The sequence below is a fragment of the Rhodamnia argentea genome, chromosome 9, assembly GCF_020921035.1.
Source record: "Rhodamnia argentea isolate NSW1041297 chromosome 9, ASM2092103v1, whole genome shotgun sequence".
Lineage (NCBI taxonomy): Eukaryota > Viridiplantae > Streptophyta > Magnoliopsida > Myrtales > Myrtaceae > Rhodamnia > Rhodamnia argentea.
The window spans coordinates 17,470,167-17,488,111 of record NC_063158.1 but is presented as its reverse complement, the minus strand read 5'-3'; the positions used below and the strand labels follow the sequence as shown (position 1 = coordinate 17,488,111).

Here is a 17,945-nt window from a genome sequence, read left to right as displayed (position 1 = left end):
ATTTGTAAAAATAAAAAATATTAATTATTTTCTACTCCGGTGGCCGGAGATGGCGACTCGGCGGCGGTAGCGGTAGCGAGTGGCGGTGGTGGTCGGCGATGGCTGACAGAGGTTGGCGGTAGATTGGGGCAGGGGGTGGGGCGAGATGGATCCAATCCATTGGACTCAATCTATGCAAAAAAAAAGAATCATTTTATTTGATTCGTAGCCAAGGTCCCTCGTGAATCTAACCTGTGAGACTCACATTTCCAATGAATGAAATGGACTCGGACTGCATTCAGACAAAGAAATTCCCCAGGTGCCAGGCATCTCTGAAGTGATGATGCATATCCATGAGAAGAGACTGGATTCCACCGTCCTAGGAAATTGTTCTGTACAGCTGAATGGCTCTAACCCCGTGAAAGAGCTCAAAGTACACCGAACCAACTTCTGCATTTTGATTCCTAAAAGGCGCATATGGCACATATGGTAACCCTTCTGTTTCAGAAATCAACTTCTAGTTAGAAAATGATTTTTTTACTTCTAATTAGAAGCGTAAGTTGATTTTTCTACTTCTATTCCGAGAGTTGATTTCCGATCAGAGAAATTCGTTTAGTAACGGTAGAAAATTTTTACTTTTGAAACATTATTAGTACAAAATCTTCTATGAAAAATTATTGTCCGCAACCAAAAAATTTATACTTCATTTTTACACATTTTAAATTTATTTAAAAATTTATTTTTATTATTAAAATATTATTTAATTTGTAAAAAAATTATTAATTTTTTTCTACTCCGGTGGCCGTAGATGGCGACTCGGCGGCGGCGGCGGCGGCGGCGGCGGCGGCGGTGGTTGTCAATGGTTGGCAGCGATGGTCGACGATTGGCGATTGGCGGTGGGGGCCGGTGGTGGTCGGCGGCGGAGGTGGTTGGCGGGTGGCTATGGGTGGTGGTCGGTGGCGAGGGGCGATCGACGGGTGGTGGTGGTCATGGTGGTGGTGGCCAACGGAGGTTTGCGATGGCCGATGGTCGACGGTTGGCGATGGCCTCGGGCGGCGGCCGCCTATGGTCAACTAGAGGAGGGGGTAGAGGTGGTTGCGGGCAACGGGCGATGGTTCGGCGGTGGGCACCCGTGGAGGTCGACAGGCATGGTCGAAAAGAGGGTGAGAGCGTAATGAAAAGAGAGTGATGTGAAAAGTACTTCTTGAGTTGAGAATCAACTTTTTTTAACTTCTCAAATTGGAGGAAAAACAACTTTAGAAGTGAAAATTCACTTCAAAAGTAAAAATTTCTTTCAAAAGTAAATATTTTTACCAAACGAATTTTGCTTCAAAAGTTACATTACCAAACGGATTTCTGCTCCAAAAGTATTTATGGAGCATAAACCCACTTCCAAAAGTGTTACCATGCGTACCCTAAGAGCTCATACTTCTTCACAAATAGAGACAACCTCACAGATTAGACGGTCATAGTCTTGCAACTCCTATTTTCCTCGTTAAGGTCCATGATGGTGTTCCTGGTGGATATAAACCAAATTCATAAATGTTGAGGCAATCGATCAACTTCCAAGGTGTCGATTGAGCGTCGATCGGTTGTGGATGTTCGTTTGACTCCCTCATCGCATGCGCGTGCACGAACCAAGATTTGTCTTTATTGTTGTGCGGTTTTCAAAAGCCAATATTAGTTGAGTCTTTCAAGAGTCCGTTAGTATTCCGATGTGTAGGTAATGCTATTGCGTATGTTTATGTTTCGAGAGTAGTTCAAGAATCGTGTATCAAGCCTATAAATAGGCATGTCTTGCAACCATTTTGATATGTGTGAATAGATTGTAAATACAGAATATTGAAAAGTCATCTTTGGTCTCCTCCTCCTTAGTGAAAAGTCAGTCCCGCTTCAAGTGTCCTAAGATCCAGAAGAAGTAGATTGGTTTGTTCACCATTCGGGGGTGGAAAATTCAACATTAACAACAAAATTCCTTCTCCTGAGAGTCACAGCGAGGCTTTCAAGACCCAATGAAGCTCGAGTTGTGAGTGTTTATTGAGAGCCTTACTTTTGGTATCCATTTTCCTTCTATACAGAGAATTTTCGGCAAAAAAATATCATAAGTGTCAAAATTTATGTGCGGTGCTCACTTTAGTATTAAAAATTTTCGCCAGCTTACTTAAGTGTCAAATAGGAGAAAAAAAAATGATCGCTTAAGTACTAATGACATGTCATTTATTATTAAATTTTAATATTATATGGAAATTTTTTTAAAAAAATCAATGCACATGGACTTCTAAACTTAAAAATAAGTTATTTTTTAAAAACATTAAGTTTAATTTAAAATCAAGCTAAAAAATTAACAAGAAAAAAAAAGAAAAACAATTAGGGCTTGCAACATTGCCGCCCCACGATCGCTGTAGGGGTTGCCAAACCTCGGCTAGTGGCTAGTGACCCCCGCCGATCACAGACAGGGGCCGAGGACCCTCGCTCGATCTGGATGGTCAACAGAAAGATCGGGGCCCCCATCGTGGCCAGCACGGAGAAGGCAAAGAAGTTCATGTAATACTAGAGGAATATGGAGAACTTGTAGTAGTAAAGCACCTCAAAAAGGAAAGTGACCGGCTTATTGAGAATGATGAGCACCGATCCATTGAGGTGCGCCCCTTCGAGCTTATGACCGATGGAATTAGATGGGTTCTCAACATACACGAGCGAGTTCGCAGCAGTGTGGGTGGAGGATGCAGGGGTCGAGAAAGGTTTGGAATAGAGGTGTCAAATGGGTGGTCGGATCGGATTGGGTTGGGTTTGGATCGGGTCGAATATTGTCCGACCCATATTGACCCATCTAACTTATTTTGATCCACATTTAATGACTCATACCCGACCCATTTGCAAGTGACTCATATCCGACCCGACCCATATTACCAAAATACACTAATATAAAACCTCTACACCGCTTCTCGTCACCAGCTGCCGCCACCGTCGCCCACCTCCGCTCGCCGCTGCCACCGACCTAAATCTATTTTATGGATGCTAATTCAGTCCTTAACTTTTTGATTTTATTAAGTTAGTCCCAAACCTTTTATTCCAATGCAGTTCATTGTTTTTGTCGACGCAGTGGCGTGCTGTGTAAGACAGCCGGTAACAATTGGATCTCCACGTAGGAAAGAAAGTCAATAAATAGCTCCTTAATTTAAAAAAGAAAAGGCCCTCCGATGGAAATCGTTTTCTTCTAAAATCCATCCGCCAGACACAAAAAGAGTTCAAAAAATTAATATGCTTCTAGGTACGTTAATGAAAATAAAATAATCCTAAAGATGGAACTAGACACGGCCGGTTCGGTGGAATCGCCGGTTCCGGTTTAGGAACCGGCCGTGTATACTTCCGGTTCCGGTTCCGGGCCGGTTCTGGTTCCGCTCCGGAACCGGCGGTTCATTCCGATTCCTTTTTTAATATTAATTTTTAAAATAATAAACAATAAAATAAACATAATAAATAATAAATTATAAAATACAATTAAATTGTACATTGTAATAAAATATGGGGAAAAAAAAAAGATGAGGAATGGGCTTCAACTTAATGAATTATCATTAAGCGCCTACATATCTTCTTTGGGATAGAAGAATCAAAGCTCATGTAGTTCTTTTACCTTTGAGAACCCCAACTTACCTCATCGTCAATCGTCGCTACATTGGCGGTGGTATCTCCAACATCATCACTAAAAAATTCGTGTTCACGATCTAACTCTTGGTGTCGACATTTCGCCCTCATCCAATCGCCGACACAAGCTTGAGCTTCCACAGAGTCCGGGCTTAATCTTGAACGGCGAGAGTCCAAAATTAATCCTCCAGCACTAAATGCTTGTTCAACCGCAACCGTTGAAGAATGGGTTGCTAATATCCGACGAGCGATGAGGGCGAGAACTGGATAATCGATTTGGTGACTCTTCCACCACTTCAAGATTTTGAAATCTGTACTATGTTCCGCATCACGAAACTCAAATTGAGTGGTTAAATATTTTTATAATTCAGAAATACTACCTGTTGCCCCTTTTTGTTTTTTTTTGCCTACTCTTAAGCATATTATACCCTCTACTAAGTGAACTACCACCTTCGCTACGTGAGGCAGTAGATTGTAAAGATCTAGAATCACTTAAACCATATCTACTACAAAATTCTCCATATAATGCTACTATAGATTCTTTAACATCTCCTAGTATATTTGAAATATCTATTGAATCTTCCAAATGTAAACAATCATGATAATACACATTCAAATAATCTTGTAAACCGTCTAATTTAATACGTGGATAAAAAACAATACCAACTAAATAGACAAGAGGAATTTGCAAATAATAATGCAACCATTTTTCTCGCATTACTAAAATAGTTCGACCTAATTCGGTATCATTTTCATATTCACTAAAAATACTACCAATATTAACACACTCTATTAAAAATAAATGCGTTGTAGGATAATAAATACCAGATAAAGTCTTAGTAGCATCATTAAAAATTTTCAAAATATCTAAAATTTTCTTGCAAACGTCCCAATGTTGAGGAAGTAAAGTAATTTCGGGAATATTTTGTGAAATAAACATACATAATAAATCTTTATATTCAAAAGTTTGCCGAAGCAACTCGTACGTAGAATTCCAATGAGTCGGAATATCTTTTGGAAATCTTCTTGCCCTTCTCCCATTTTGTTTACAAAATTTTCCCCATGATTTCATACAATGGGGACGACTCCATAAAAATTTAATTGCACTTTTTATTGGGGCAAGAGAAGTGTCAAGAGTTCGTAAACCATCTTGTACACATAAATTTAAAACATGACAAGCACATCTAATGTGAAAAAATTGTCCGCCAAAAGTGGGTTTGCAAATATTTTCTAATTCGGGAATAAAAGCGGTATTTGCGGCGGCATTATCAAAACCAATTGAAAATACTTTATTTATTAAATTATATTCTTCTAAAACTTGCGTAATTATTCTATAAATATTATGAGCTGAATGTCTTTCATCAAAAACTCGGAATGCAATAAGTCTTTTTTGAATCGTCCAATCGTCACCTATCCAATGACACGTGACACCCATATAAGAATGAATTTGCCAATGATCACTCCAAATATCGCTACCTATATGCACACGTCCATTGAATTCCGCAAAAAATTTTGTTAAAGATTTTTTTCCTTTTTTATAAAGATGAAAAACTTCGCGTTTAAGAGTATTTTTTGGAATAGTTGGCGCTAGCGGAACCAACGCAGTATTTTTTAAATATTTCATATTAAAATTTTCACAAGTATTAAACGGAGCATGATCAAGGGCAACATATTCACCTAATGTTTGTTTATAAAGTGATTCGGTGAAACGAAATATAGGATGAGGATTAGAAGTGGCGGACCCGGAAATTTGTTGTTGCGTATTGTCGATTCCCGCTTGTGTTGGATGTTTTTTCGTCAAATGCCGACGGAATGTTCCGTAGCCGTCTCCTTTCGTAAATTTATATGTTTGCAAACAATATTTACATTTTATATTATACTTACCTTCGTCTTCATCACGTACTTTGTCGAAGTGTAGCCACAAGTCGGATGTATTATCTCGGCCCTTCCGTTCCGGCTCATTTGCCGTTGACGTTTCTTCGACACCGGTGGGAGGATGAAGACTTTTTTGTGTTGGGATGTGCTCGACATTCGGAATCGGGACATAGTTGATATTATCGTCGTCGTCTTCCCAACTTGCATACTCACGAGGATCATATTCGGGAATGGGATACTCGGAATCTCCCATAGTCATCTTGCCCTTGTCGGCATTTCTGCTTCCACTTGCCATTTTTGAGAGAATTGATCGGAAATTCGATTGAGAGAATTGAGTCGGGATTGAGAGAATTAGGAGAATTTGAGCGATTTGAGAGAATTTCATAGAGAATTCGAGAGATTGTTCGGAGAATTTGTGACAAAAATGAAAGGGGGAGCATATGTATTTATAGGCAATAATTATTTTTAATTCTTTTTTTTTCCCAACGGCCCAAAGGGCGCGGGGGAGGGGGGTGGCGGGCCCGGGCGGAGAGCCCAACGGCTCTCGCCCCCGCCCCCCCATCTTTTATTTTTTTTTTTCTTTCACGGTTCGCACGGTTTTGGAACCGTGGGCCCAATCAACGGGCCGGTTCCAGGCCACGAGCCAAATGGCACCCTCTAGATGGAACCACGAACCAGTTGATACAACTCGACCCACAGAATAGGTGAACGTTGGAATCAGAAATATACGATGAAACTGGAAGAGGGCGAAGTTGATGACGCATCGTCGTTTGAGGAAGAGGAAGAAGAGGCCAGACGCAAGTTTCGGAGGTAGCCTCGCAAGCTCATCCCTGGAGGCAACAGCAGCTCCGTCAACAGCCTCACCGCCACTGCGTACTCCTCTAGCAGCTCCGCCATCATCATCCTCGACGGTTTGAGTCTATGCGGCAACGTCCTTCTCTGTTCACGCGTGGACGCTTCGAATTCCAAAATGAAGACGGGTCTCTGTTGCGAGTTTGAACCTTCGGGGAAGCTATGGAGGTGCCTATCATGTCCATATATATGTAGAGAGAGAGCAGCAGGCAGCAGCGGCAGCGGCAAGCGGCGGCGGTGGGCGGGCAGGTGGAGGTGGAGGTGGAGGTGGCAGCGACAGGTGGGAGGCGGCGGGCGAGCGACTGGCAGGCGATAGTCGATGGATGGAGGTCGTGGGTGGCGATAGTCGGCGGCTCGTGACCCAACTCAAGTACAATCATGACTTAACCTTTTCATGAGTCCAAAATGGGTTCTATGTGGGTTCTATGTGTAATCTATTTTTTACCCATCAGATTTAGCATCAAATTTTTTGGACCCATTATTACTGGGCTCTCTAAAACCTAACAACACATATAAAATTCATTTATTCAAAATATGGGTAAAAAATGGGTCTTGGACCCAAATTGACAAGTGTAAACCAAGAGGCCCACGAAAACCATGTAGATTGAAACCGGGGACATCACGCAAATGATTTCTCCGCTGATCGAGTCGATTTCGCCAGCAAATTTCGTCAAGCAAGTGGTAGGCAATCGGGATTGCTCAGTTTCTCGCATTGTTATCCCCGTTGGGGACGTGGGTTTAGGCTCAGGGGATGCTGCCGAACACGCCAATGGCGGCCCTCAACCGACCCTCGGCTAGACCTGAGCAAGGGCCAGGGCTCGACGACCCCCACCGGCCATTGTCGGCAATGATTGGACGATGGCAGCGAGGGTTCACAACCCTCGTCGCTGCAAGATATTTCCATTTTCTTTTTTAAAAAAATATTTTTAGCTTAATTTTTATTTTTTAATATTTTTTTTCTTATAACTCTTTTATTGCTATCTAGATCCTTTGACCAACCACGTAAGGTTAATTTATTAATAAAAAATGCCACACAGGATTTTCGATCAAGCATATCGAGTTGACATTGAAATAATTATTTTTCAAATAAATTGGCACTTAAGTGATCCTAAAAAAATCTTAGCACTAAAGTGCGCGTCGTGCGTAAATTTTGACACTTTTGATGTCCTTTTGCCAAGAATTATCCACTTGCTTTATTACTTCATTAGAAGGTCTATTTTGCTTCCGGTTGCTTGAATATTTGCTTATGGGGAATTTGGATGATTGCTATGCTAACGATTTGTTTTAGGTCAGAAAAAAAAATAATTAAAGGAGTTCACGAAGCTCGGAGTTGCGATTTTTCTAGCGAATTTGCATTTCAAATTTTTCACGTTCGATCTCTGAACAAATAAATCAAAGAGCATGTAAAGGAGTTCAAAATACTTACCCTGACGTTCGGCAGGCTTCGGTTGTGGCTGGATTGAGCTATTTGAGCTATCGACCAAACCCAGAGCTCACGAAGATCGGCCATGGCGTCTCAAGCAAAACCGATGCAAACATGTAGGCTAGGCTTAGAGTCGGCTCTAGATGCTAATCGAGCAATAAAAACGCACAAACAAGGCCGGACAAAGAATCTGCCATTAAAGCACAGCTCGAGCGAGTAAGAGAGAAACCGACCTGCTCGCGACAATGGTGACGATCCAAGGTGATCATGAACTTCCTTTGGCTTGAATGAAGACTACCAGAAGCTCTGGCAAGTTCAATCCCCTCGCTAATGGCTGATCGGAGCTCTCGATCGACTCCTCTCTCTAAAACTCACTAGAACTCTTTCTATATTTTGTTCGAACGAGAACCCCCTCCAAATGGTCCTCCCTCACGCGGATTAGCCCCGACCAGTTTGATTTGCTCCACAAAAATTTTCCCGCTCGAATTTCGACTTCGCTAGCTATGTGCACCACGCGTGAGAAATGGCTTGGGTAGTGCCAATTGGGTGCTCAATTTGGCCACTCCTCCCTCGATTTCTTTTGCATTCGAGAACAGACAAAATTTGGCCTTCTAGTCTTCAAGCGGGTCGTCGGGTCAATTAGGTCGGATCATGCCGACCCGGTTGATCCGACTCTGAAATTCTAGCTTAATTGGACCCTAAATTGACTTATTTTCTCAAATTAAAGCTCAAAATTGGATTCTAGGTCATATCTAAAACTTGAGAATGGTGACATTTGGTCCAATTAGTTCTTTGTTTTTTCCGGTCGGATGGTCCAATTGGTTTAATTATCTATAAACACCCCCCCCAAATTTTTTTGTATCAAGTTCAACATGAATTGACAAATCAAAACCTTTAATGACAAAATTGTGCAAATCTAACTTCACCAATGTGTTTAATAGGGTCAATTATGATTGGGTAAAGGTTCATTTCTGATTGAAAATGACCAATTGACCAAAAGCCCCAAATTAGGTCCTAAATGTCCCAAAATCAGGTCAAATTTTGAAAGCATTTAAAATGTGAAATTGGTTCGACCAACATGAAATTAAAAGTCCCTAAACCAAATGTTATAACTGACTCAAAGAAAGAAAATGACTAGAAGGGTCTCAATTTGTATTTTCTGTTCGATTAAGGATATGAAATCCCAAGAATAGGGAATAACTATGATCCTAATCGAGCTTTGTAAAAGTAATTTAGCCAAAGTGAAATTGGCATTAAAATAAAATTATTGACTATTTTTTCAGATATGTTTTCACCTCATTTGAAATTTTTCTTGATTTTCAGCTCTTTTTTAATAAAAAGAAATTTCAAAAATTCCAACGTATTAAAAAAAAAATATTTTTCTTCAAAATTCATTCTTTCTGATTGGCCAAGGATTCCAAAGTTGATTTTTATATTTTTATGAAATTTTTTTATACTTTTAATAATTTTCTAAAAATAAAAAAAAACCAAAAATCATCAGGTGTCAATATCTAGTACATGAAAAACATCGAATCCGAGTATACTTAATTTGAATTTTGATCCATTTCAGCCATGAACAAATAGATCCCACGTGAACCTCGCTTATGAGGACCCTCATATCTAATGAAACGAGAGGGACTCGGCCTGCATTCAGACAAGAATTTCCCCAGCAGGTGCCAGGCATTTCTGACATGATGATGCATATGCATGAAAAGAGATTGGATTCGACTCTCCTACGAATTTGCTGTCTTTACCACTGAATGGCACTAAACCCATGAAACAGCTCAAAGTACACTAAACCAACTTCCGCAAAGAGTTCATACTTCTCCGGAAACACAGAGAGAGAGAGAGAGAGAGAGCTTCAGATTAGACAGTCAAAATCTTGAAACTCCTGTTTCCCTCACTAAGGTCTGTGATGGTGTTCCCTTGCCAAGGAAAAGCCCGGAGAACGGACGGACATACACGACTTCAACATACTACTACGGCAAAGCAAAATAAAAATAAAAAACAGAGAGAAAATTTCCCACTCGGATGCCTTCCCTTCTACACAGAAGGAGATGAGAGTGCTCTGACTTGCGCTAGGCAGTTATCTGTCGGCCTCGAATGGGGCAAGTACCTTGTTGCACATCTGGGATTGAGTCGTTCGAGCCTGCCACATGTACAACCAGAAGGTCATTATCAGATGAGGGCTTTTGGTTAACTGATTTCTTTTTAAATCCATAGCAAGACATCCTTTTTACATCTAGGTGGGTGGTTATTATTTCAGGACTTGCCCAACAAAAGCTTTGATTTGGATGGAAAGAACGAAGGGTGTAGTTTGGGTGGAAATCGGTTTGGTATGGTTGTGTCCGATTGTGTTTTATGGCGAGATAGGTGTTGATCTTGTGTCTCGGTGCGGCCTGAACGGGTAAAGGAAATTACAATGCCTCCCAACTGAAGTGCATCGTATTATTTCTACCTGCTCGTTTCTGTTCTAAACCTACTATGATTAGTTTAAGAAGCAATGCCACAACATCATAAATTGAGAACTAGCTGATTCAGATCGAAAACCACTGCCCGGTTAAACACTGAAACTGTATAAACTCACTCCCTTAATTTAAGTTCTTATCACCTCGATAAGTAACAAATGCATACGGTTGAAGGCCTCCTGGTTTCTTTCTGATAGTATAACCCTTTTCCTTTTATTGCTAAAAACCTAATACTTTTAACTTGCTGGAGTAGCCAGAAGAACAATAAAAATAGAACAGGAATCATGCAACAAACTCACCGATAGTTAAGAAGGAAATGATGCAGGAAAATTGCTATCTCGAGCTTTGCAAGATCATTTCCAGGGCATAACCTGCTTCCTGCTCCAAAGGGAAGAAAAGTTCCTGCTTTTGGTGTGTAATTCTGAGAGTCAAGGGGCGATATTACTCATTAGAAAGCATTCTCACATCATGTTATTAACTACCAACAGCACAGGACTTATGATGCCATCAAACTTACATCCCATCTGGAAGGATCGAACTTCTTTGGATTAGGATATATTTCGGGATCTAAATGAACGGTTCTGAACCAGACCAGAACTTTCCAACCCCGAGGAATAGTGTAACCTGAGGATGATCAAATGAATTCAGCACAATCATGACACAACAGGTGTTATATGTCCTCTTATGTAAGAGAAGAGGGAGGGAGGGAGAAGCGGGGGGGGAGGGAGGGAAGGAGCGAGGGGAGAGGAAGGGGAAGGAGAGAGAGAGAGAACAACTCACCATTCATACTGACATCTGATTTCGCTTCACGAAAAACCACCAGTGAGAATGTGATCAAGCGAAGTGTTTCATCAATAACCTTTCATATCCAGTGAGAACTCAAAATTTGTTACATTTTGTCAACTGCATAGAAAATGATGATGCCAAATAGAGTGAAAACGAAAGGGAAGTACCTTGGACAAGTATTCCATCTGCCGAAATTCCTTGAGAGTCATACCCTTTTGTGCCGGCGGCCTCTTCTTCACGATCTCTTCTTGCTCCTCCTATCATGCCGTACAGAGAAGCTAAGATGCTGTGGGTAAAAATCATTGCAGAGCTTGACCCCAATGCCAACAAACAATGCAATGTGAACGTGAACCAAGTTTTACATGAAGATGGCCAATGATATGGTTCGGCTCATAAAATGTATTTCCAAAAAGACCTTATAGAAATACCAGAATATCATTCCCTTGGTTAAAGGCTCTTCCTGTCAGCTACAGTCATCACCCCTTAACACTTTGTTGTGCTAGTGTGTTGGACTGGCACATATATTGGAAAGGTTGATGGGAAGCATTTGGTGAAACTTATATAATGGAACTTTGGTAGAGCAAGGAAAAGCATATTGCTATGCTCGAAGCTTTGCAAGATGATGGTTACATTGTATATTACATAGAATCAACAAATTAATAATGCCTAAGCTCAGTACCTTGGCTTTCTGAAGGACCTCCTGGTTCTCTTGTAGGAAGATGGTTGCCCACATTGTGATGTGACCGGAAGATTCGTGGCCTGCATTTAAGTACATTAATAACACATCGATGATTTCCTCATCGTTCAACTTTCGACCATTTTCCTCTTCTACTTCTAGGAGGGCATCCATCATGTCCTTCTTCTTTGCAGAAACCTTAGTCTCCTTCTGATTCCGTCGTTCGTCCACTATGGATTGGAACACTGCCACTAGATTTTTCCGAGCCTGACATAAGGGAAAAAAAAAACAGTAGGCGCTGAGTATCTGATGAAGCTGGTTATGATATTGACTGGAAGTCAACCGTTCTATTTATGATCCGTAACAGTTGGGAGTTGTTGCTGAGCCTTTTTAGCCAAACTTACTTTAAAAATATTAGATGAGGGGGTCAGTGAGATTGGATTATGATCAGTTCTCCTGTCAATTGGTTTTGAAATTGAGAGAATGAGCATTTACAACTGCCATGTTCCTTTTGGAGGTCAAAAAAATTGAATTACTAAGTGTTCTCTGTGTAAGACTACAAGTCAAACATGCCTCAGTGAATCAATTCTCACCTTGAGCGCTTTGTGATAAGCAAATCCTGGAAGGTTGATGGCCATGGCTCTAACACCATAATTGAGAGTGGTGTATTCCCTTTCTAAAGCCTCCATCACCGGTTCGCTCTCTGAGCTAAGAAAGATATACATGATTATCCTGAAGGTGAGCTTCCGAAGTTCGGTCAAGAACTCAATTTGCCCCATCTTTGACCACTTGTCAAGCGCAGATATGACATTTTCTTCAATATATCCCGTATACAGAGACAAAGCTTCATGACCATTGACTGGAGCGGCGGTCAAACGCCTAAGCCTTTTGTGTTCTTCATATGAAATCCCTATAAATGATTTCTTCCCAATTAATTTCATAGTTGAAATGGGCCAACCAGGCTGGAATTTCTCATCATCGGTCAATACTCTTCGGCATGGCTCGGGCATGGTCACAATCACGCTCGGGCTCCCAAACATGAAGGCCTTGTAGATTCCAGTACGACCAAATCTGCATATACCATTTAAGATTATTTGCTACATTCTATAGCCCAAGAACAGCATTATATTATGAAATTTGTGCTCAACATTGGATGCGACAGGACGACTGATGCTTTCCAACCCAATAGTCAAATAGGTATTTGCCAGTTTTCAACTCCAATCCTTGAAATGTTTTCGTGAGATAAATCCATACCATTAACTAAAGTAAGATTAACAACTAAAAGCTTGACCATATCGATGATTTTAATGGAGATTCCAACCACTACAGTCTCAAATCATCTTTTTTTTTCGTTAATAGGTAACCCTACAAATGGCTCCTGTTTATTAGCTCCCCCCAAAAAACGAGCACAAGTATGCTCTCACATAAGGAAGGTCGGTTCCAACATAAGGACGGTCGCTTCCCATGTTCCATAAGCATACTTGTGCTCCTTTTTTGGGGGGAGCTAATAAACAGGTCCCCTAGTAGGGTTACCTATTAAAATATCTCTAGTTGCCTGAGATTCATAAAGAAAGTGAAGCATAACGGAGCAGAAGCAGCTTACAAAAAGGTATCGACAATGTGAGCGGAAGAACGAGGAAAAAACAACCCCTTGAATATACCCAAGTGGGCATTCTCTATCTGCGACTCACTTCACCGCTTAGAGCAGGGACCATGTTACAATTGGTGCAAAAGTTTCACACACCAATTTTAACATAAGAATCTTTAACCACTTCAGTAGTTAATGAGACCCCAAAAGCTGTTCTGATGCTGCCTTTCAAATTTTCTCATTAAAGTAACCATAACAAATGCATGCTTAAGGTCTTGTTGTGCATTAATCTTGACAGAACTTAGTACTCTTGATTCATCGTTGTGTTTAAAGCTCTCAAAAATGTGATCTTTATGTTCTCTTGGTAGATCCAGAACCTCAAAGCCCTTTGACAACGATTTAGTATGCAAGTAAGTATTCTAGTACCTGGAAGAAACAATGAAACAGAACAAAGCAATGGACAGCTGAATAAACAAAGTAGCAGAATATTCAAAGTAGTTATGGACTGAATTTAACTGATAGTTAAAGAGCAGTTGCATTATCCAATATCCACTACCATCCAAACCACAAAAGGCTGATTTCTTTCCTTCCTACCCCCTAACAACATGGGACCACTCCAATGTTGTACTGATTCAACTATTTGTAAAGCAACCGGCCTTATTCAACAGAAAATTGTCTGCATCTGGTTTGTGATTTTACTTGTCTGTTTGTCCACAACTCAAAAACCAAATCACCCGCATAATCTCTCATTAGATTTCACACCTAACCCAACAAAAATAAAAAAATCACAGAAAAAGATGAAGTATGCAAATCCTAGTTGACGATTCTGATTCTAAATAAAAGTTTGAGAGAGACAAGGCATGGTCAATCAAGCCCTCAACGAAAGTTCCATTACTGTTCCAAATTTTAGTTTTAGCCCTGCCGAGCATATGTACTGCACTTCATCTATCGCTCCTGACAAATAACACAGAGACCAGCCCATATCAGCAAAGAACCTTTTCTCATCTGTCATATCAGAGAGTGAGTAGATTTCACGAATAAGTTGAGTGGCACACGCGTATGGCAGTGATCGGATCGGGCATTAGATTCACTTTATCTGATGCCGAGAGGAGGAGGGAAGGGCAGGGGAGCCGCATCGAGATGTTTGTGGGGCGGCGGAGACAATGGTTGAGACGGCCGAGGCCGGGAAGAGTTTGCTGGCCACGGCTGACAGATTTGCATGGGGGAGAGAGAGAGAGAGAGAGAGAGCGAGAGAGAGGCACAAGGTGGCGGGCAGGGAGAAGACAAGAAGGGTTTCAGAGACAAGTGTTTGTTTAAAAGTGCACACGAACAAAAGAGTCAGCGAAGGAGTGACAAGTAATCTTCTTGATTTTTTTTTTTTTTGCAGGTGAAAAGAAAAAAACAAAAAGAAAATCTGACGATAATAATAATAGAAGAAAAAACGAAAGACATCGGTGAAATTTGGAGGGATTCACGACCAATTCTGGAACGGTGCCACATGGTTGGTGTCTCGGACGTTTTTTTCTTTTTTGGTCAGAATGTGTGAAACTGTTCTTGGGACAGTGAAAATGACAAAATCAGCCAGCTCTCTTCCTCTCTCCAGCGAATCGTTATCACTGACGTCCTAATCTTTAACTCGAGTCTCAAGATTGTCCTCTCTGAACTTTCCTTCTTCTTTTTTTTTTTAATAAGAGAAGCAGAGCAACAGAAACCCAAAAGAGAAATAGAAGGAAGAAATAACAAGTTAGCGGTTAATCATAGCCTCGGCGATATGATCAAGGAAAATGTTCTTGATCAAGACCCAGAATTTCTCTTAACGCAGAGGAATCAGGCCCAGAATTTTTTTGGATCACTCTTGTGCCTTTGCATGTACAGAACAGAGAGTGTTTCAGAGCAGAGAAGGGGAATATCATCACCTTTGCGATATGATCTAGAAAAAGCAGAATGCGATGACTTAACAAGTTCTTGATCAAGACCCAGAATTTCTCTAACGCAGAGGAATCGGGCCCAGAAATTTTTTGGATCACTCTTGTGCTTTTGCATGTACAGAACAGAGTGTGTTTCAGAGCAGAGAAGGGGAATATCATCACCTTGGCGATATGATCTAGAAAAAGTAGAATGCGATGACTTAACAAGTTCTTGATCAAGACCCAGAATTTCTCTAACGCAGAGGAATCGGGCCCAGAATTTTTTTGGATCACTCTTGTGCTTTTGCATGTACAGAACAGAGAGTGTTTCAGAGCAGAGAAGGTGAATATCATCACCTCGGCGACATGATCTAGAGAAAGCAGAATGCGACGACTCAACAAGTTCCTGATCAAGACCCAGAATTTCTCTAACGCAGAGGAATCAGACCCAGAATTTTTTTGGATCACTCTTGTACTCTTGCATGTACAGTACAGAGACGGTTTCAGAGCAGAGAAGGGGAATATCATCACCTTGGCGATATGATCTAGAAAAAGCAGAATGCGACGGCTTAACAAGTTCTTGATCGAGACCCGGAATTTCTCTTAACGCAGAGGAATCAGAACGAGAATTTTTTGGGATCACTCTTGTACTCTTGCATGTACAGTACAGAGAGGATTTCAGAGCAAAGAAGGTGAATGGCATCTTTTTGTACTTGCGAAGCTGAGGAAAATGTCTGATGAAATAATGCGACCAACAGAGCCAATCTCAGTTAACTAAGAAACTTTTCTTTCGCGAGACCGCTTTGAAGCCAGACTTACACTGCTAAGAACAGCAATTTCTCACAGAGAGAGAGAGAGAGAGAGAGAGAGACAGAGACCTGGTGATGAAGGAGGACATGAACGAATCGGGATCGCCAGACTTGAAAGCCCGGAGGAAGGACCACATGTTCCCAATGAAAGGCCATCCGAGATCACCCGGAGGTAACGAGCGTCGCCGCTCCTCATCCAGCTGGGTCTCGTACAAGTACCAGTTTGCATGCTTGAGAAGCCATGCGAGCGCCATCAATGCCACGAGTATCAGAAGCGCAGCAGCGGATATGGAAGAAGCGAGCTCCATGACACAGAATGGCGATGAACTCCTCTTGCCTTCTCCTTGGATGGGGCCACAAAAGCCTTTTCCTTAGCTTTTAGCTTTCCTTCACAAACAGCTGATGAGGAAACAGAGGCTTATGAGAGAGAGAGAGAGAGAGAGAGAGAGAGAGAGAGAGAGTGGAACTCAGAAACATCCCTCTCAGTCCCTTTCGGTGTCCTGCGCGATGCGAGCCTTATATACACTTGAGAGAGACGAGTGGCCGGGCTTATCACCATTCACCGTAGCATGGTAGAAATAAAAGAGAAGTCCAGTTTTACAGGTCAAGCACACACCAAGAAGCATTTAAAAAAAAAAAAAAGTTAATACTATGAAAAATCCAAACCGTTACATTTACAATAAATTTATCATAAATTATTTTTTTATCACGAAAAATTTCAAATTAGTACATTTATGATACATTTACCCTAAATTATTTTTTTGGCTCACATAAAATCTCAAATTAGTACATCTGTGACAATTTACTCCAAACTAATTTTTTTACTATTGCAAAACCCCAAACTGGTATATCCGTGACAAATTTGTCTCAAATTATTTTTTTGACTGCCAAAAATTTTAAAATGGTACACATGTAACAAATTTGCCCTAAACTGATATACTTATGATAAATTTATCATATTGAGTTAATACCATGAAAAATCTCAAACTAATACACATGTGACCAACAAAGGGTAAAAACCCCAAATAAGTACACCGGTCGGTTGTCACTTGACATCTAATCCAAGAATTTGACGGTAAAATTCAATTGAAAATAACGAATGGTAAGTTTATCACAAGTGTACCAGTTTTGGTAAATTTGTCACAGATGTATTACTTTAGGATTTTTAGAGATCAAAAAAATAGTTTGGGATAAATTTGTCACAATTGTACTAATTTGAGGTTTTTCGTGGCATTAACCAAGAAAAAAAAAGCCACTCATAAATTTGTGTTGATTCTATGAGGAGCCCAATTTCTTTTTTTGAATACTTTTACAATCTCATCAGATCTTTGAAACCTTCTTATCTCGGACGTGATCATGTAATTGATTATGGTAGAATACCTTTAGAAGGGGCACCAAGTAAATGATACTCAAGTCTTGATTGGCCTCATTGATAAGGAGATCGAATTCGATTGAGTCTTAACCGACACCATTGATCTTTGAATCTCGAAAAGCATACTGACGAAACATTTAGTTTAAGGAAACAGGAATAAATTGAGTCATCCACTTTAATATGCCAAATAAATTAAGTAAGAATCCAAAATACAAGAGTGAATGTCTAAATGCGCCTAAAAGGAATTACAAGAAAAGAAAAAGTAAAGGTACATCTGACAGATAAAATTGCATATGTTATGTTGAGGAATAGAATGTGCATTCCTTCTACCAAACGACTCTAAAAACCTTCAAATTGCTAAAAGTATTGTCCCTTAATTCCATTGAGAACTTCTTTCAATCGGTTCAAGTGGTCTTGTTACTAGAAAATCACAACATGGAATTAAAAAAATGACATATTTTTCAGGCAATAAACCCTTCTGAAACTGTCAAAAAAAAAAATAAAACCCTTTTAAAACTGATTGAGAAGGGTTTCTAATGCAACTATAAAGAAGTAGAGGGGCTAC

At 40.5% G+C, this 17,945-nt stretch overlaps 1 protein-coding gene and 1 long non-coding RNA gene across 4 annotated transcripts; one reads left to right on the top strand and one right to left on the bottom strand.

The window, feature by feature from the left end:
- The first annotated feature begins 240 nt into the window (after nt 1-240).
- Nucleotides 241-9,763, top strand: LOC125316678. The gene is made up of 2 exons (XR_007199770.1): nt 241-298; nt 9,448-9,763. It is a non-coding gene; the product is annotated as an uncharacterized LOC125316678 (long non-coding RNA).
- Nucleotides 9,634-16,486, bottom strand: LOC115731822 (ent-kaurenoic acid oxidase 1-like). 3 transcript variants are annotated; one of them, XM_048285598.1, is made up of 8 exons: nt 16,078-16,486; nt 12,298-12,775; nt 11,708-11,971; nt 11,196-11,285; nt 11,023-11,101; nt 10,760-10,866; nt 10,542-10,663; nt 9,634-9,923 (listed from the first exon to the last, which is right to left on the bottom strand). In XM_048285598.1, the coding sequence occupies exons 1-8, from the start codon at nt 16,314-16,316 to the stop codon at nt 9,818-9,820; spliced, it is 1,485 nt and encodes a 494-aa protein (XP_048141555.1). In that variant the 5' UTR covers nt 16,317-16,486; the 3' UTR covers nt 9,634-9,817. The 3 variants fall into 3 exon arrangements, with proteins under 3 accessions (XP_048141555.1, XP_030518353.2, XP_048141556.1); XM_030662493.2 differs by lacking the exon at nt 16,078-16,486 and adding an exon at nt 14,288-14,522 and having other exon boundaries at nt 9,636-9,923; XM_048285599.1 differs by lacking the exon at nt 16,078-16,486 and adding an exon at nt 13,887-14,210 and having other exon boundaries at nt 9,637-9,923.
- Between the last annotated feature and the right edge of the window lie 1,459 nt (nt 16,487-17,945).